This window comes from Salmo salar, chromosome 10 (genome assembly GCF_965601325.2).
Source record: "Salmo salar chromosome 10, fSalSal1, whole genome shotgun sequence".
Classification (NCBI taxonomy): domain Eukaryota; kingdom Metazoa; phylum Chordata; class Actinopteri; order Salmoniformes; family Salmonidae; genus Salmo; species Salmo salar.
In genome coordinates, this window is record NC_138300.1 from 107405710 (window position 1) to 107425677 (window position 19968).

The following is a 19968-nucleotide window of genomic DNA, read 5'->3' on the forward strand; positions in this document are numbered from 1 at the left end:
AAAATATACAAATCCATATGCTTCCACTTTTTTTTCCTACGTGTAGATTGATTTGATGTATTACTGTTTTGAAAATAAAATATGACGAAAGTTGTATTTTAAAAGCACAGCTAGCTCAGCTGTGTCAGTCAGCTGGTTGTCCAAACAAGGGAATGAACACCGTCGTCCTTTTACATCCACAAAATACGAATGTACAGGTAAAACTAGACTTCTACGATAATCTTTATTATTCTGAAACAAATGTATCACGATTGCAGTATGACTAGTGTCAATATTGTTGTTATTGGTTGCACTTAGTAAGCTAGGCAGCGACCACTGCAAATGTTAGCTACCATTGCTAAATAGCCAGCGATTTAGCTAGTACGGCAGGGCTGCCTTCACAACGAAAAACCGTAACAGTTAGTGGAACGTTCAATTACGCCGAAGTTGTGCTGTTCTGAACGATCAGGAATGTATTCATTTGTCTGATTCCGTTGGAAAACGTTGGTCTATTGCCAAACGTTTTGCAACAAACTGTTTACTCCAAACAGAAAACGTTTTGCAACGAAAACGATAGTTTATATTGGACAAATGTAGGTAGGGCCCTCTCCGTTCCGTTCGCTTCATATATTAAATTGTAAATGGTTTCCGTTGCGAAACGTTTTGCCACGGAATCCGACTAATGAACACACGCCGGTTGAGGAAGGCGGTCAGCATAGCCACTTCCATTTAAACATGCCACCCATTGCTTCAAGCCACACCTACCAAATAGAGCAAAACATGCGGTTGGTGGCACCATATATGGGGAGGATGGGCTTGTGGTAATGGCTGGAGTGGTACAAGTGGAATGGTATCAACTATATCAAACATGACTGATCCTGTATCACCTGTATATAGCCTCGCTATTGTTATTTTACTGCTGCTCTTTAATTATTTGTTACTTTATTTATTTTTTGGGGGGTGGGGTATTTTTCTTAACTACATCGTTGGTTAAGAGCTTGTGAGTAAGCATTTCACTGTAAGGTCTACCTACACCTGTGGTTTTGGCGCATGTGGCAGATAAAATTTGATTTGACATGGTTTCCATGTGTTCCAAGCCATTCGCTCCTTCCAGACATTATTATGAGCCAGCCTCCTATGGCGCAAACGTACCTCAGTATGTGCAAGAACGTTGAAGAACATTTTGGGGAAACGTGTTGTTCAGTAGAAACCTTTTATGCAATGTAGTAAACGTTCAATAGATGCATCCTAGCCCTCATTGAAGGGACCAATGGGCCTAGCGCATTAATGATTTCCATTAGACAACACAGCCACAAAGTCAAAATTGGCTGTATTGTAAAAATGTATGAAAACAAAAATGTGCTTTTTGGTCTTAATTTAAGGTTAGGGCCAGGCATTCGTTTTAGCAGTGTGGTTAAGGTTAGCATTAGGTATCAAATCTGACTTTTGGAAGAGAAATTGTAGAAATGGGCACATTTATTACTTTCTGGCTGTGTTAACTAGTGATGACCCACATTTTAATGCCTTGTTTTTACTATCTATTCATCTATCTGTCAGCAATAATCTGAACCTCACAAGCCTGGTAGCTAGCTAAAGTAGTCTATTTCCCATTAAAGGCAAACTATGACTATGATTTCTGTAGAAGCTCAGAATGAGATGCACCCGTTCTGCCAGTCACATTCTGTTGAAGGTCCCCAAAGCACACACATCCCTGGGTTGCTCGTCTTTTCAGTTCGCTGCAGCTAGCGACTGGAACGAGCTGCAACAAACACTCAAACTGGACAGTTTTATCTCCATCTCTTCATTCAAAGACTCAATCATGGACAGTCTTACTACTGACAGTTGTGGCTGCTTTGTGTGATGTATTGTTGTCTCCACCTTCTTGCCTTTGCTGTTGTCTGTGCCCAATAATGTTTGTACCCTGTGCTGCTGCCATGTTGTGTTGCTACCATGCTATGTTGTTGTCTTATAGGTCTCTCTTTATGTAGTGTTGTGGTGTTTCGTCTTGATGTGTTTTGTCCTATATTTTTATTAAATATATTTGCTGGTGACACTGTCTGTGATTTATTTAGAATTCAAGGCACGCTTAACCACCATGGCTACCACAGCATTCTGCAGCGATACGCCATCCCATCTGGTTTGGGCTTGGTTTGGGCTTAGTGGGACTATCATTTGTTTTTCAACAGGACAATGACCCAACATACCTCCAGGCTGAGTAAGGGCTATATGACCAAGCAGGAGAGTGATGGAGTGCCGCATCAGATGACCAGGCCTCCACAATCACCAGCCTCAACCCAATTGAGATGGTTTGGGATGAGTTGGACCGCAGAGTGAAGGAAAAGCAGCCAACAAGTGCTCAGCATATGTGGGAACTCTTTCAAGACAGAAAGTCATTCCTCATGAAGCTGGTTGAGAGAATGCCAAGAGTGTGCAAAGCTGCCATCAAGGCAAAGGGTGGCTACTTTGAAGAATCTCAAATATAAAACATATTTTGATTTGTTTAACACTGTTTTGGTTTCTACATTATTCCTTATGTGTTATTTCATAGTTTTGATGTCTTCACTATTATTCTACAATGAAGAAAAACCATGGAATGTGTAGGTGTGTCCAAACTTTTGACTGGTACTGTATATCACAACATTTCCTTTGCAACTTTGGGTAGAAAACCAATAGATTTGTCTCATTATGAAAATAAATTGTGTGGTCATCCTAACAATTCAAGCAAGTCCTCCTTGAAAGCAATTGAGTTTGTCATAATAGCAACCTAATGCTTCAACCCAACTCTGCTTGAACAGTCCAACAAGTGGGCACTCTCTGAAAGTGTTATCTCAATGCAATTCTCATGAAGACTTTTCCTACAAACTTTGATGGAGAAATGGGCTAGGGACTAAAATGTTGTGACAACCCTAATAATATACTGCTCAAAAAAATAAAGGGAACACTTAAACAACACAATATAACTCCAAGTCAATCACACTTCTGTGAAATCAAACTGTCCACTTAGGAAGCAACACTGATTGACAATAAAATTTCACATGCTGTTGTGCAAATGGAATAGACAACAGGTGTAAATTAAAGGCAATAAGCAAGACACCCCCAATAAAGGAGTGGTTCTGCAGGTGGAGACCACAGACCACTTCTCAGTTCCTATGCTTCCTGGCTGATGTTTTGGTCACTTTTGAATGCTGGCGGTGCTTTCACTCTAGTGGTAGCATGAGACGGAGTCTACAACCCACACAAGTGGCTCAGGTAGTGCAGCTCATCCAGGATGGCACATCAATGCGAGCTGTGGCAAGAAGGTTTGCTGTGTCTGTCAGCGCAGTGTCCAGAGCATGGAGGCGCTACCAGGAGACAGGCCAGTACATCAGGAGAAGTGGAGGAGGCCGTAGGAGGGCAACAACCCAGCAGCAGGACCGCTACCTCCGACTTTGTGCAAGGAGGAGCAGGAGGAGCACTGCCAGAGCCCTGCAAAATGACCTCCAGCAGGCCACAAATGTGCATGTGTCTGCTCAAACGGTCAGAAACAGACTCCATGAGGGTGGTATGAGGGCCCGACGTCCACAGGTGGGGGTTGTGCTTACAGCCCAACACCGTGCAGGACGTTTGGCATTTGCCAGAGAACACCAAGATTGGCAAATTCGCCACTGGCGCCCTGTGCTCTTCACAGATGAAAGCAGATTCACACTGAGCACGTGACAGACGTGACAGAGTCTGGAGACGCCGTGGAGAACGTTCTGCTGCCTGCAACATCCTCCAGCATGACCGGTTTGGCGGTGGGTCAGTCATGGTGTGAGGTGGCATTTCTTTGGGGGGGCCACACAGCCCTCCATGTGCTCGCCAGAGGTAGCCTGACTGCCATTAGGTACCGAGATGAGATCCTCAGACCCCTTGTGAGACCATATGCTGGTGCGGTTGGCCCTGGGTTCCTCCTAATGCAAGACAATGCTAGACCTCATGTGGCTGAAGTGTGTCAGCAGTTCCTGCAAGAGGAAGGCATTGATGCTATGGACTGGCCCGCCCGTTCCCCAGACCTGAATCCAATTGAGCACATCTGGGACATCATGTCTCGCTCCATCCACCAACGCCACGTTGCACCACAGACTGTCCAGGAGTTGGCGGATGCTTTAGTCCAGGTCTGGGAGGAGATCCCTCAGGAGACCATCCACCACCTCATCAGGAGCATGCCCAGGCGTTGTAGGGAGGTCATACAGGCACGTGGAGGCCACACACACTACAGAGCCTCATTTTGACTTGTTTTTAGGACATTACATCAAAGTTGGATCAGCCTGTAGTGTGGTTTTCCACTTTAATTTTGACTGTGACTCCAAATCCAGACCTCCATGGGTTGATAAATTGGATTTCCATTGATTATTTTTGTGTGATTTTGTTGTCAGCACATTCAACTATGTAAAGAAAAAAGTATTTAATAAGATTATTTCTTTCATTCAGATCTAGGATGTGTTGTTTAAGTGTTCCCTTTATTTTTTTGAGCAGTGTATAATGAATTGCATGGCTGTCTTGTTTTTCAATACAATTATCAGGAAACAGCTCTATATGTAATGTGATTAGTGACATTTACTATTAAAACCAACCCAAATCCATTACAATTGCAAAACACTTTAGTGTGTGGTTGGGACTTTTACCGTTGAAGACCATTTGAGACCATAACATTGAAACCATTAGAACTACTGTAGCCTAATGGTTTGCTTGTCCACCAGGAATGGTCAAACAGTAACTAATCCAGACCTTTTTTGAAGGGAATGAACCACTCGCAAAGGGTCTGTTACCTGGACACAGATTAAGCGTAAAAGAGGACCAAACTGATTTGCTTTCATGGAGGACTGGCTTCAATTGTGAGGATGACCACCCACTTTATTTTCATCATGAGCCAAATCTATTGATTTTTCTACCCAAAGTTGCAAAGAAAATGTTGTGATCTATTTGGTGTATTCACTGACATTTTCAACATGTTCCTGATTGAGTCTGTAATACCAACATGTTTCAAGCAGACCACTATAGTCCCTGTGCCCAACAAACACAAAGGCAACCTGCCTAAATGACTACAGACCCGTAGCACTCACATCCATAGCCATGAAGTGCTTTGAAAGGCTGCTCGTGGCTCACATCAACACCATTATCCCAGAAACCCTAGACCCACTCCAATTTGTATACCGCCCATACAGATCCACAGATGATGCAATCTCTATTGCACTCCACACTGCCCTTTCCCACCTGGACAAAAGGAACACCTATGTGAGAATGCTATTCATTGACTACAGCTCAGCGTTCAACACCATAGTACCCTCAAAGCTCATCACTAAGCTAAGGATCCTGGGACTAAACACCTCCCTCTGCAACTGGATCCTGGACTTCCTGACTGGCCGCCCCAGGTGGTGAGGGTAGGTAGCAATACATCTGCCACGCTGATCCTCAACATTTACATTTACATTTTAGTAATTTAGCAGACGCTCTTATCCAGAGCGACTTACAGTAGTGTATGCATACATTTCATACAATTTCATACATTTTTTTTCCCCCTGTGCTGGCCCCCTGTGGGAATCGTGGGAATCGAACCCACAACCCTGGCGTTGCAAACACCATGCTCTACCAGCTCTACCAACTGAGCTACAGGGACCCCCTCAACACTGGAGCCCCCCAGGGGTGCGTGCTCAGTCCCCTCCTGTACTCCCTGTTCACCCATGTCTGCATGGCCGGGCACGACTCCAATACCATCATTAAGTTTGCAGACGACACAACAGTGGTAGGCCTGATCACCAACAACGACGAGAGGAGGTCAGAGACCTGGCCGGGTGGTGCCAGAATAACAACCTATCCCTCAACTTAACCAAGACTAAGGAGATGATTGTGGATTACAGGAAAAGGAGGACCGAGTACGCCACCATTCTCATCGACAAGGGCTATAGTGGAGCAGGTTGAGAGCTTCAAGTTCCTTGGTGTCCACATCACCAACAAACTAGAATGGTCCAAACACACCAAGACAGTCGTGAAGAGGGCACGACAAAGCCTATTCCCCCTCAGGAAACTAAAAAGATTTGACATGGGTCCTGAGATCCTCAAAAGGTTCTACAGCTGCGACATCGAGAGCATCCTGACTGGTTGCATCACTGCCTGGTACGGCAATTGCTCGGCCTCCAACCGCAAGACACTACAGAGGGTAGTGCCTATGGTCCAGTACATCACTGGGGCTAAGCTGCCTGCCATCCAGGACCTCTACACCAGGCGGTGTCAGAGGAAGGCCCTAAAAATTGTCAAAGACCCCAGCCACCCCAGTCATAGACTCTCTCTACTACCACATGGCAAGTGGTACCGGAGTGTCAAGTCTAGGACAAAAAGGCTTCTCAACAGTTTTTATACCCAAGCCATAAGACTCCTGAATAGGCAATCAAATGGCTACCCGGACTATTTGTATTGTGCCCCCCCCCCCCTCTTTTATGCTGCTGCTGCTCTCTGTTTATCATATATGCACAGTCACTTTAACTATACATTCATGTACGTATGTACATACTACCTCAATTGGCCCGACCAACCAGTGCTCCCGCACATTGGCTATCCGGGCTATCTGCATTGTCCCGCCAACCCCTCTTAACGCTACTGCTACTCTCTATTCATTATATATGCATAGTCACTTTAACCATATCTACATGTACATACTACCTCAATCAGCCTGACTAACCGGTGCCTGTATATAGCCTCGCTACTGTTTTTCACTGTTGTTTTTATTTCTTTACTTACCTATTGTTCACCTAATAGCTTTTTTGCATTATTGGTTAGAGCCTGTAAGTAAGCATTTCACTAAGTTCTACACCTGTTGTATTCGGCGCACGTGACAAATAAACTTTGATTTGATTTAATAACAAGAGACCAGCAAAATGGATAAAAGTGTGTCTGTATAGCAGCAACAACGACATCTAGTGGTCAACCTAGTACTTTCACATTGCTTTATGGTATATAATGCAAGCAACTTAAATTACACATTTCTCTGAACAGGGGAAAAAACCATCACCAGATTCTGAGCGAAATACATTACATGGTATGGAGAAGCAATACTACAAGCCGCAACTTCTTACTACTTGTCAAACATAGAGTTCTTCTACTGTATACTGGTTGTTGGGGTAGGATTGGTGTGGGGTCTCCGTGGGTGGCTTTTGACATTTTATTTTTATTCCTCGTGTCTTACTCATTGGTAGGAAAAAGTTTGGTCCGAATCGGATGTTGGGTACTATATTTATTGAATATGATCTAAATCCTATAAATTAAAATGTCCAATTTGGGTGCAATCAATTAGCTTAATTTGTCAGAGATTAAATTAAACTACAGAACAATCTGAGATGGTTGGTGTCATGGCTTGTTGAAATGACATGGAACGATTTGATTGCATTATCATTACTGTACAAGTAGTCAGTATTCTATCTGCTTTCAGCTGAGAAAATGAAGAAAAACAAGGGAAAGGTGAACACCACTGAGAAGGAGTTTGTGTTTGGGTTCAGGGCAGGGAGGAATGACTGTGTCCTCAAAGTACCTCTGCAATTCCCTGTCCAAGAAAATGTCAGTGACCTTCATGGACGACTTATGCTGCTGCACAAAATACCTTGCTTTGTTGAGAATGGTAATGAGGTTTCCATTAAACTAAATGCAATTAAATTCAAAACCAAGCACATTGATATATTCAACAACTTACAGTTTCTTTTATTCATCCACACATCTTTTTGGTACTAATACTTTGATGTATCTTGGTTTAGAACTGAGGAGCACACTGTCCACGTTTATTGAGAGCGAAACCATCCAGGACTATGACAGAGAAGCAGAGTTGGCCCTACAGAGACTAACAACAGGAGAGGTGGACATCGACCAGCTTACAAACACATGGGCCAAGGCCTACTCAGAGGTAAAATAATTACTCCAAACCAGAGACCATGTTTACAAGCATTTTTTCGTATAAACTTCTTTGGCCCTAAAGCAGAATCTGGCCCGCGGGTGATTTTTATTTTCCCGGTTCTTGTAATTCTCCTTCGACCTCTCATCAACGAGCTGTTTTTGCCCACAGGACTGCCACTGACTGGATGTTTTTTATTTGTCGCACCATTCTCGGTAAACCCTAGACAATGTCTTGTGTGACAAGCCCTGTTTCTGAGATACTGGATCCGGCGCACCTGGCACCGACGATCATACCATGTTCAAAGTTGCTTAAGTCAGTCGTCTTGCCCATTCTAACGTTCAATCGAACAGTAACTGAATGTATCAATGCCTGTCTGCCTGTTTTATATAGTAAGCCACGGCCACGTGACTCACTGTCTGTAGGAGCGATCCATTTTCGTGAACGGGATGTTGTACCTAATAAACTGTCCGGTGAGTGTATATGTGATCATATACAATGTACGCAAGGTTGGAAATTATTATGTTTTAGTCAAATGTTATATCTGTTTGGGCTTCTTGCGGTCAATTTGCAGTCTAACATTATTTCTAATTAAGTTCTGGCCCCCGACCATCCTCTCAAGAAACAATTGGCCTCGCCTGAATCTAGTTGATGATCCCTGCCCTAAAGCTCCTCCCCTTGTCCCTGCTTCTGTCCTTCCCTCTCTTCTCCCACATCCCTCGCTTCTATCTGGTAGTGTCCCACCCACTGATTTTCTCATGTTGTCCACCTCAAATTACAGAAGTAGATGACTGTATGCATTTCGCTACACCCTCAATAACATCTGCTAAGTATGTGTATGCAACCGATAACATTTGATGTATACAGTGCAACCTGTATTCTTATGCTATTGAAAAATCCAATTATCTCAAAGACGAGCTCGAGAAGTGTTAGCATACTGTGCATCCTGAGGATATTGTCTTCAGTGTCTGAGCTGTAGTCATAGATCATTATGTTGATAAAGGAAGTCAGTAAGTCACAGACAGTTGACTGCTCCTTAAGTTTGGAACAATGTATTAAACATTTTTTGCCTGGAGTTGCCAAGTTGTAGTATTTGACTTTGATAAGTTGCACTTCATCGATTTTATTCACTGCAGGGAATGTTGCAATTCCAGACCTGCATCATCTGTCTGACAGTCTGAAGGTTATATTGTAAATCATTAAAACATCTGTGGTCTGATGAGGGATATTTATAGACATTATGGCTTTCAATTTAAATGGATCAAAGAGTGGATACTCCTCGTGAAAAAATCCTTTTGAAACAGAATATCTTCCTTTTTTTGTTTTTTAAGAAGGTCAACGAGATCATCTGCTTCATGCACTGCAAAGCTCTGGACTTTAAATTCTGCTGCCATTTGCTCGAGCACATAAAAAGAAAGAAGGCTGCCCCTCCTATAAAGCTCTGTTGGCTCACTGCTGTGGTGCATACAGGATTTCCATTAACATTTTACTGCACTAGCACAGAAATACTCACTCTGTCCAGTGTATTTTAAGGAACTCCAAAGGTCTTTTAATGTCTATCATGTTTGTTGCATAAAGATTCCCAGACATGTATTAATAGAGGAAGTTCACACTCTATGTACTATTCTATACATTCTAAATATGACAGAAGTATGAGGTCGCTCTCTTTGCTTTGCCTCTATTGGGTTTGTTTATGAAAACCACCTAATGCTTTTCAGTCAAAATAGTTGCCTGGTCTTTCGTACCGTGCTGTGTCACTCAATTCTGCACTTCCTACAATGTCCTGTGATCTACTGAACAATGTCTTCCTGTGATTTTTCCTTCGCTCTCAGAAGGTTACTCCCACACCTCAATGCCATTATTCTCTTTGACTTGTTACTCTTTAGACCACGCTGGAACATGCTTGTCCTGAGGAGCCCAGCTGGGATGAGGACTTTGCAGATGTTTACCACGAGCTTATCCACTCCCCGGCCTCTGACACCCTGCTCAACCTGGAACACAACTACTTTGTCAGTGTCTCGGAGCTCATCAGTGAGAGAGACATGGAGCTGAAGAAGTTACAAGAGAGGTTGGTATGACCATAGAGATGAGTCCTCAAGTGCAAAGTAGCCAATTAAATCATCGTAATTGAAGTTAGTGTCATATAACAAATGCCTAAAGTGTTTTGCATTGTTCCGTTTTCAACTCCCAGGCAGGCAACAGAGATGGACAAAGTCATGCAAGAACTGGGAAAGACCATGACTGACCAGGATGTAAATGCAGTTGCATCTCAACACTTCGATGCCCAGCAGGTAAGACACAGAGCCAGTCTGGTTGGCCATTTAAGCTACAAGCATTGTAATGCTCTATGTAAAAAGATACACAGTCATAGAGATGTACGATTGGTGATTCTTCTGTCTGGTCAGGTGCTGGAAAACAAGTGGGCCAATGAACTGAAACAGGTGACTCATATTCAGAAGCAGGAGTATCAGGAGTGGGTGATCAAACTGCACCAGGACATGCAGAACCCCAATAACAGCACTATTAAGTAAGTGTGTGCGTGTGTGTGTGTGTGCATGTGCGTGCTTGTGAATGCATGTGTGCAGAAATGTACTCTCAATTGTTTTTTAGGGAGATGTTCCTTGAAATCTCACTAATCTTCACCTTCTTACAGTGAAGCAAAATTGGTTAAATCAGATAATGAATAGATGAGTCATGTGCTTAAATGGGAAAGAAAGCCTGCAGACACAGTTAAATGTAATTTGCACACACAGCAGCACTTTCAAGAGGCATTGAAATAGCATCCGAGCTCAAATAAATGTTTTCTTTTGTTATATATGTCTTAATTATTCTTTATGTTCAGTGAAGTTTGTCAGTCCCAATGCACTTCATCTGGGGTTGGTTTGAGGCCGTTCATCTTCCAGCCTGGTTCCAGATCTGTTTGTGCTGTCTTGCCAACTTCTATGCTCATTGGCATGGGCAAGACGGTACCAACAGATCTGGGACAAGGCTAGTCATCTTGTGAACTGTATCCTTTACAGTGTGATGTTGTGTTTGTCAGTGAGGAGATCAAGATGCAGCCGAGCCAGCTGACAGAGGAGTCTGAGCCTGGGGCCAGGCTGTATGAGGAGCAGCGACAGCTGGAGGAGAGCTTCACCATCCACTTAGGTACTATACTGTCTGTGTCCCCATGGAAACACTGCTGCCTGGTCCAACAAGCCCATGATAAAAATAAACTTTGATGACAGCTTATTAATTTACACTGAACTTCTTGACATCGTAAAATGTGAAGACATCCTGTACAATATATATTTTTGTGTTTATTTCCATATGTATTTGTACGGTGTTGTTGCTGTGGTGTTGTCCAGGTGCACAGCTGAAGACAATGCACAACCTGCGACTGGTGCGGGCGGACGTACTGGACTTCTGTAAGCACCGTCGCCATGGCAGCAGAGGGACCAAGCTGCGGCGGCTGCAGACGGCTCTGTCGCTCTACTCCTCGTCCCTGTGTGGCCTGGTATTGCTGGTGGACAACAGGGTCAACTCCTACAGTGGCATCAAGAGAGGTGAGAGGTCAGGGGCCAAATGTCAGGGGCCAACATAAAGCAGGGGGACCACACTGTTAGACCCTGTTAGTTAAGTGAGAGGATGAAACACATTTATAATCTGAATAAATAAAATCTTTCTTATTGCCATGACCACATTTGAAGGCGTTTTTCTTTGGCTTTATGGCACCAGTGAGTTAGATGTTTTAGCATGATTTAGTATTTTAGCATGACAATAGCTCATAAAGGTTTTGTCACAGTAAAAACATACGCCAACCCCTAAACCTCCGTAACCATTGTGAGATTATAATGAATCAATGTAATGAATCCTCATCATCATGTGTTTCTACATTTTCCCCAGACTTTGCCACAGTATCTAAAGAGTGTACAGACTTCCATTTCCCTCGGCTGGAGGAGCAGCTGGAGGTTGTCCAGCAAGTGGTGCTTTATGCCCGGTCTCAGACCAGCAAGCACAAAGACCAGCCTGGTGAGTCAGTCACACACACCAGCAGCCCACCACTGGCGAACAGTCAATCACACTTCTGAGAGTGTTTTTTAATCATTTTTATATATATATATATATATATATATCTCCAATAGCTGCAATGAGAAACTGCCAATTTTCCAGCCATTCTCTATATAACTTGCAAATATGGCCTTGTGGTATCACAGTGAAAAAGTCTGAACAAAGATGCGTTAATTCACATGTATTTCTTCCCCAGATTCTGACTTGAATTACATGATGATTGAGATGAGTGTTCTCTGTAAGAGGACGGGATAGACAGTGATGATGTAACTATGAAATACAGGTAACTGCCAAAATAAAGGTAATACCAACATCGAGTCTGAATAGTAGTAGGGCGTTGAGCCACCAGAACAGCTTCAATGCGCCTTAGCATAGATTCTACAAGTGTCTGGAACTCTATTAGAGGGATGCGACACCCTTCTTCCACGAGAAATTCCATAATTTGGTGTTTTGATTTACTCAAGTGTTTCCTTAATTTTGGCAGTTATCTGTATATAAGGTACAGTTAGAACAATGTTAAAGATCCTGCTGGCCCAGTGAAGTAATGTTTGTTCAACGTTCGCGCAAAGTCAGTGGCATGTTGGACATAAATACTTGTTGGGGATTATGTCAGGACAGAAGGGACAATACTTTTTTGACATCATCGCCAACGTGTGTTGTCGGAAACCTCAGTCAAGATACTTATCACAATGAATCCCCATTGAATGGTTGTTTAAGTGGAGAGATATTAGAAAGCTGAGTATAGAAACATTCCTCCTAGCTATCAGGCTTTATACAGATGGACCTATGACCTCTGTTGCTATTGTCATCTATTTCCTGAAAGGTTATCTTTGCGCTAGTTTTCCATACAGGAAATGCTGAAGTCATCTCTTGTTTTCCCATTGACAGAGGTTCCTAGGAATGGAAGTAGTTGTGAAGATAAGAACCAAAATGTGGAAAAGAATTCTTCCAATATCTTACCAGGTAAAGTTGACTGAATATGTGGTTTTATCTTAGCCTAAATCTTTAAGGGGCAAATCCTAACTTTGTGCATTGATGTCAATGGGAGACTAGGTGAACATTTGGCTTAAGTGGAAGAAAGGATTCACTCCTAAATGAAACCAACCTTATTAGAAATAGGCTAAATCATTTCTAAACTTTATCTTCTTCTATCATCCTCCAGGTGAATTCTACATCTCCCGCCACTCCAACCTGTCTGAGGTCCACATAGTGTTCCACCTGTGTGTGGATGACAACGTGCGCTCAGGTAACATCACGGCCCGGGAACCTGCCATCATGGGCCTGCGCAACATCCTCAAGGTCTGCTGCACGCATGATGTCACCACCATCACCATCCCTCTGCTACTGGTCCACGACATGTCAGAGGTGAGAGAGAGCCTTATGTTATATGTGTAAAAGCAGAAGGTAATATATATACCTCGAGGTCCCAGAAGTCAGATTCATAATGCATGTACAACATAGTACATTAGTTACATGTGAGAGATGACAGTTAGTTATACATATGTTATGCTGTATGTGTAATTGGTTCAGGGCTCGACATTAACGCTTCTCTGCTTGCCCGGGGCAAGTAAAACAAATTGTCGGACAAGCAGATTATAGGTTTAAGCTGTCCGAACGGACCAAAAAAATTTAATATCAAACAATTAGGCTACTCTGATCAGATTTGGATCAAAGTCTCCTGTGATGTGTTGCGCACTGTCCTCCCAATCTCTATTGTAGGCCTGCTTTGACAGGCATGATCGGTCTTTCAATCATGCAGTCGCGAGATGTGTTTTTGAGATCATGGAAAGCGAAAGGGGGATACCTAGTCAGTTGTACAACTGAATGCATTCAACTGAAATGTGTCTTCAGAGAGGTGCGGGGGCTGCCTTAATCGACATCCACGTCATAGGCGCCCGGGGAACAGTATGTTAACTGCCTTGCTCAGGGGCAGAACGACAGATTTTTACCTCATCAGCTCGGGGATTCGATTCAGCAACCTTTCGGTTATTGGCCCAACGCTCCTACCCGCTGCACAGTGTGCACATTTGTTGATATTAATTGCTAGTTAGTGACTTATTTGCCCAGTTATAGCACATTTTTGGTCAGCAATGAAAATCCTTGAAAAGTCCTGGTGTGTGCATCACCTGCGTGTGTTCCAGTGCGAGTGGGCCATTTCCAGAGGAGAGAGAGCCAGACATTGCGCAGCAGGTAAAACTAGAGAACCAGCCAAATTACACTGTGTTTTGAATCGCTAGTTAACTATTTAGCTATTAGCATGTATTAATGTCATTGTCATGTCCGATGTCCTAAAATAAGTTTCCACCGGCACCATGTATAACCCCCAATGGCCGACACGCAGCTGATACGGGTGCGCAAATGCTGCATACTCTTGTTGTAAAACTGTCACTCAAACATTGGCTGTTGAGAAATAATTCTGACACCGTTGGAAAGCTAGGATTCTCCTCTACTCATTACTGGTCAGGTAATTCTGACAAAGTAAAAAAATATTCTTAGAATAGCCTAATTGACAAGTAACTCCTATGCTGTCAAGATCTCCCCTGAACACGGAATATTATAAACAAAACTTTGTTAGCTACCTTGCCCATCTTAGCCATATGATCACTATGTCATTGGTTGTAATTGTAATGTTGCAGGGTGGCCAACCATCCTCCAGGAGAGCTACTGGGTGTGCAGGATTTTGCTCCAGCCCTGCATGAACACACCACATTGTAAAGAAAAATCAGCTGCTCAACAGGACCTTGGTGTTTGCAATGCCAGCATGGTGTGTGCAACGCCAGGGTTGTGGGTTCTATTCCCAAGGGGGGCCAGTACAACAACAACAAAAAATGTATGAAATGTATGCATTCACTACTGTAAGTCGCTCTGGATAAGAGCGTCTGCTAAATGACTAAAATGTCAAATGTAAAATGTTGTATCAAAAGCCTGCATACCCAGTAGCTCTTTGGATGGAGGGTTGACGGACCACATGTGTTTTATACAGCAGCCTATCAATGCAGTATTTTACTTTGTTGGGGGTTAAGTGCCTTGCTCAGGGCTACAACGGCAGGAGATATAATGCACGGGATCAGAGACCAGGAGCGTTTCATTGTCAATACCAGTGATAATAATGAATGTATTTTATGAAGTGGATCCTTGCATCATACAACATCATTTTCAGTCATGGTTTTGGCAATGGTGATGTTTTGTAGAAGTAAAATGGGTGTGTGAAAGGATTTGATACTTATTATAACTGTACAGTCAATGTTATCACAAGCTCTAAAAAAAAATAGCAATGTAACTTGAATTATGAGAAATGGTTGAATCACCCAATTTTATATTTAACTTTATGGTGTATGATTCAGTTGTTTTGTGAGTAAACCCAGTGAACTGAACTGACCACTCCTCATTCCATGGTTAGATGATTAGTAGAGGAAGGAGAAATGGATGAACAATGGACTGACGAAGAAGGAGAGGAGGAGTAATGAATGTGTCCTATTTCCGGCCTTAGGAACTGATTTGTCTTTGAGTGCCGCTATGCCCCTCCTGCCCTTTAGTTAAACAGTGGTGTGGGCGTCAGTCTGTTTTCCTGATCCCCAGTGTCGTCCTGACATGTTCCTACCCTGTCCCATGGCACATTCACAAGCCTTTGATACTGTGTCCCTTAATGACCTCCTCCTCCACGTCTCTCTACTTGTTAATTCAGTACAACCCAACCTCAGCAGTGCTCTTAGCAATTCCTCCATTCCGGAGTAGAGGAGGAGGGAAAAGTGGAGAGTCTTGAACTGTTGTGTTTACTCAAACTCTGAGCGCACGGTACACACAGGTCAGGGTGGGGGACAGCGGTAGCATTGATAGACAGCAGCACTCCTGAGTCCACATGGAGGCACCCAGAATTGAAAAACAACCATTACTCAACAAGCTGCTGCCTGATGTAGAGTAGACCTCCTCTCTGCAGTCTAGAGAGGGCTCTGTCCTTATCATGCCACAACATACCTGATGTAGAGTAGACCTCCTCTCTGCAGTCTAGAGAGAGCTCTGTCCTTATCATGCCACAACATACCTGATGAAACGTCTTTCTCTCAAGTCAAAGCAGGAGCTCGCTCACAAATGTACTCTGTGTGGTGTTCTCGCTTCCTAAGCTGCAGGAACCAAAGAATCTTAATTATCTGTCTCTTTTTATAACTTTGAAGCATTTCTGTCTGGAGTCTTCTTTTCCCAGTGCTTTTTCCAACTGATGGATTGTACTTTTGCCCAACTCAGGCCTATATACAGTAGCATAATGACCAGCATAGTTGGTCAAAGGAACCATAGAAGGCAATGAGCTGTACACCCACAGATGTCTTTCAAGGAACATTACTTTTCTTCTCTATGAAAAGCTGTTGTTTGACAATGTCAGGCAGGCAGAAGAGAAATGAACAGTGAGGGGATGACAGAAGGTTCATGTTCCACCATCCTGTGGCCCGACTGACTCATTTTATTCTCTCCCCTGCAGGAGATGACTATCCCATGGTGCCTGAGGCGGGCTGAGCTGGTCTTCAAATGTGTCAAAGGTGAGAGAGTAAGATGTACCAGTGCCATTTTCCCCTCTTGTGTTACCTCTGAGACCTCTCAGTCTTAACTTAAGATGTTTTCCTCTGCAGGTTTCATGATGGAGATGGCATCGTGGGATGGAGGGATCTCACGGACAGTCCAGTTTCTAGTTCCACAGGTAAGAAAACAGGTCTGACTGGCTGCTGCTGATCTGGTCAGAACCTCATTGACTCACACATAGCATGCATTGTATTGCGGAATATATACTTTTAGCAACATTATTTAGGTTTATAACTGTATCATTACAGTTGAATGTACACACACCCAGACAGGTTATATGTCTCTGACAAGGACTTGGAAAACAACACCAAAGCATCCAGTCAGTATTCACTATTCAGGGCTGATTAGTCTTTGACACCACTCATATAACTAGTATTATAGGTTGATTAAGTGTTGCCTGCCAAATGTGATTTAGTGAAGCCCCAGAATGAACCCTATTTCAAGCGAAAACAAGTACTTGAGGAGAAGATTCTGATCGTATCTTTTTGGAACAGGAAGTTAAACACACTTTGGAGTTGGAGCTATTGCTTGTCCCAGCAATTCAGCATCCAACAATAGTACCCCTGTACAGTATGTCTCACAAAGGCACAGCTGGTCTTGTGTACTCTCCAAATACTCTTCGCAGTGTACACAGTGTACCTACATTCAATTTACCATCACATAAAAAGATTCCCGGAAGCTCAACATAAAACATATGTACCTTGGTCTCAGTCTATAGTGTCACTATGTGATGAAAATGTTATATTAAAAATAATAATACGTTGTTTAGGTCAAATAATAATATGCTGACTGCTCCTATATGTATTATTTTGTAAATATATTCGGTTAATAGTTCAGTAAAGTTTAAAAGCAACGTACTAGCTGTCTACATCTCACTGAGAAATGATATTCTGGAGCACTGTTATTTCTCAATAGAAGCATCCCCCTTCATTAATGTGGCTCTGTTACAGGTTAGTTATACAAGTCTTTTGGTTACAGGCATGAGTGAGATTGTGTCCCTGTAGAGAGGGTCACCTATAGTATGATTTATATGTTGACACTCAGGATAAAACCAGCATCAAAGGCCCCTAACAGCATTTACGGCTGCCAGCCTTACGCTCCGACACCATTCAAAATAGCACCTCTAAAACAGCTTTGTGTTGTACACCTCAAACAGACACGTAAGTCTAAATACACGAGCAGTAGACAAGTTGTGAGGGGAGACATTAATACTTAAAATGCTTATTTGAAGGCCATGCTACCTATTGAAGGGACAGCTGTCAGAGAGTGCATCATTTCAGCATCTTGACTGGTCCCAAGGGAAATGGGACATTGAGCTAAAGGTCCCTGTTTAGGTGGTCGTTAACACTTACTGTTGTACAAGCAAACAATGTATGTTGTGAATTTAAATGTTAAGAAATTCCCCCTAGTAGATGTCTTGCATGTTAGTAGTTGGTATCTGTGTAGGCTACTCTGTCTTGGAAAGCGGCCGTTCCATGTGTTCATCCATTCCAATGTGCATTAAACATTGATATCTACTTTGTCTGTGTTTTATTGACAGAGTATCTCTGAGGAGATGTTCTACCAGTTGAGCAACATGCTGCCTCAGATCTTCCGTGTCTCCTCCACCCTCACGCTCACCTCCAAACGCTGACGGAGACACAGGGCCAATCACGGTGGCTTGGCAACTGTCAACACCATGCTGTTTTTAACAGACAGATTCTATGGCCTCTTCCTCATCATGCGATAGCAATTAGCATTTTAGTCTTGCAGTCTGTGGTTAAGTCACAGTTGAGTCTACCATCATGAAAATAAACTAACCAAAGGAGTGACTGTACTCTCAGATTGCTAAAGCACTCCAGTCAAAAGTATTAGATTCAGTGCTTTTGTATTGCAATGATTTTACAATATAGAGAGGGGCCTCAAGAGTTTTGATAATTGAGTTCCCTCTAACCTATTTAAATAGTTGCATTTTACAGAGGTTAGTATGATGGATGACTGTCAATTGATTTAGCGAACCCTGCATAATTGGCATCATCTTAGGGCAAGGTGACATCATCTTGGCCCATCTTCCCAAAAAATATGGATTGTGTTGTTGCCGAGGCAAGCATTATGCAGGTGTTGTGTGTATACTGCATTGCAGTGAATTATAGTGAGAACTTTTTGTCATCATCTCACTCCACCCCAGTAACAGCAGAGGGCACTGTTCTCAGAGATAAAGAAGCACTCTGATAGATGATGTTTAATCTACTCCGTGCCAAAACATTGATTTAAACATTTACTATGAGACACAGAAAGTTTGTTTCATATGTTGTTGCAGCCTAAACTCTATAGCCCATACCCCTGAATGTTTGCCCAACACATTTTCAGCACTTCTCAAATTATTTTTGATGTGGCATTCCAATTGACTGATCACAATGCACTGTACACTGATCATAATGTACTGTTTACACCCATATCTTTACTATATGTATTTAGTCTAAATGTATGTAAAAAGTGTTTAAACTTATTACTGGTCAATGTGAATCTATCCTGAATCTTCTCTCTGTGAAATAATGTTTCAGATTTTACATTCGTACATTTTTTTACTGGGCCTGTAAACATTGGAGTATAGCCTACTCCATATTGCAGTTTGTGCACAATTTAATTTACTGTTTATGAGTAGTCCACGATCGGCTAATCTACCTGAAGCTAATATTACATGGTAATTACATTCTTCCATGTCTGTTTGAATTAAGTCATTTTAGTTGGATGAAATAATTTAAGCTTGTCAGAGGTTTGCCTGCTATGATGAACAGCAACAGTATTAAGATGATTAAACAGATCAAGTGCACCATCAAAAGTGTCTTCTTTCAAGTGAAAAACAGATGGCTGTGGCCATTCTCCTCAGAGCTCCCCAGTCGGTGTCGTGTTAAAACCTGCTGTACTGTTTATACCGTACTGCAGTGGTGAGAACCCGCAAAACCCTACGGCAATGTGTCACTGAATGCCTGGCATTCTTGGATTGGTCTCGGTGGCCTTAAGTATTGGGTTCCCTGGAGCAAAGGGACCATGGTGCCGACTCAGCAGCATCATTCCCCGGCCGGACCCCGTGCCTGTCTCTCCTCCCTAGTGTTGTGTGCAGCAAGGCAGCCTGGCCGTCAGAGCAACACACACACACACACACACAGGTCCTTTGACGAGGACAGCAAATCCTTGGAACAGCTGACCCCCTAGGGGGCTGATTGGCTGATCAGGTTCCTGGGTTCAGGTACACACGACACTGAAACCTACAGTACAGGGCCCTATTCAATCAATGCTGCAAATAATTGTTTCCGAAGACATGATTCCTCTTGCACAGCAAGAAATGCATGAATCTGAGATGATTTAAGTTTCACACTGTTGATTGATGGGAAAGTGGGGCTTCTCTACCAAGCAGGGTTCATATTTAACTCCTCTGAAAATGAACTTGTACTGTATCTTGAGCTTCTATCTTTAGTAAAACAATTTAATAA

The 19968-nt window shown here is 42.9% G+C and overlaps 1 protein-coding gene across 4 annotated transcripts; it reads left to right on the forward strand.

Annotated features, from left to right (window-relative positions):
* Positions 1-109: 109 nt before the first annotated feature.
* On the forward strand, positions 110-19316 carry LOC106561360 (protein C12orf4 homolog). Of its 4 annotated transcripts, XM_082957327.1 has the most exons (15): positions 127-197; positions 5163-5378; positions 7421-7606; positions 7740-7885; positions 9760-9941; positions 10065-10164; positions 10279-10400; positions 10914-11020; positions 11221-11418; positions 11759-11884; positions 12812-12886; positions 13086-13288; positions 16398-16455; positions 16546-16613; positions 18036-19316. In XM_082957327.1, the coding sequence occupies exons 3-15, from the start codon at positions 7429-7431 to the stop codon at positions 18126-18128; spliced, it is 1656 nt and encodes a 551-aa protein (XP_082813453.1). In that variant the 5' UTR covers positions 127-197; positions 5163-5378; positions 7421-7428; the 3' UTR covers positions 18129-19316. The 4 variants fall into 4 exon arrangements, with proteins under 4 accessions (XP_013980704.1, XP_013980703.1, XP_082813453.1 ...); XM_014125229.2 differs by lacking the exon at positions 5163-5378 and having other exon boundaries at positions 110-197; positions 7488-7606; XM_014125228.2 differs by lacking the exon at positions 5163-5378 and having other exon boundaries at positions 114-197.
* The last annotated feature ends 652 nt before the right edge of the window (positions 19317-19968 follow it).

Bases quoted from the DNA above. Each gene is read 5' to 3' on its own strand.
- LOC106561360 (XM_014125228.2), top strand. From the start codon at position 7,429: ATGAAGAAAAACAAGGGAAAGGTGAACACCACTGAGAAGGAGTTTGTG. The intron at 10,401-10,913 runs GTAAGTGTGTGC...TGTGTTTGTCAG, and splicing joins CCCAATAACAGCACTATTAA to TGAGGAGATCAAGATGCAGC. The intron at 11,021-11,220 runs GTACTATACTGT...GGTGTTGTCCAG, and splicing joins GAGCTTCACCATCCACTTAG to GTGCACAGCTGAAGACAATG.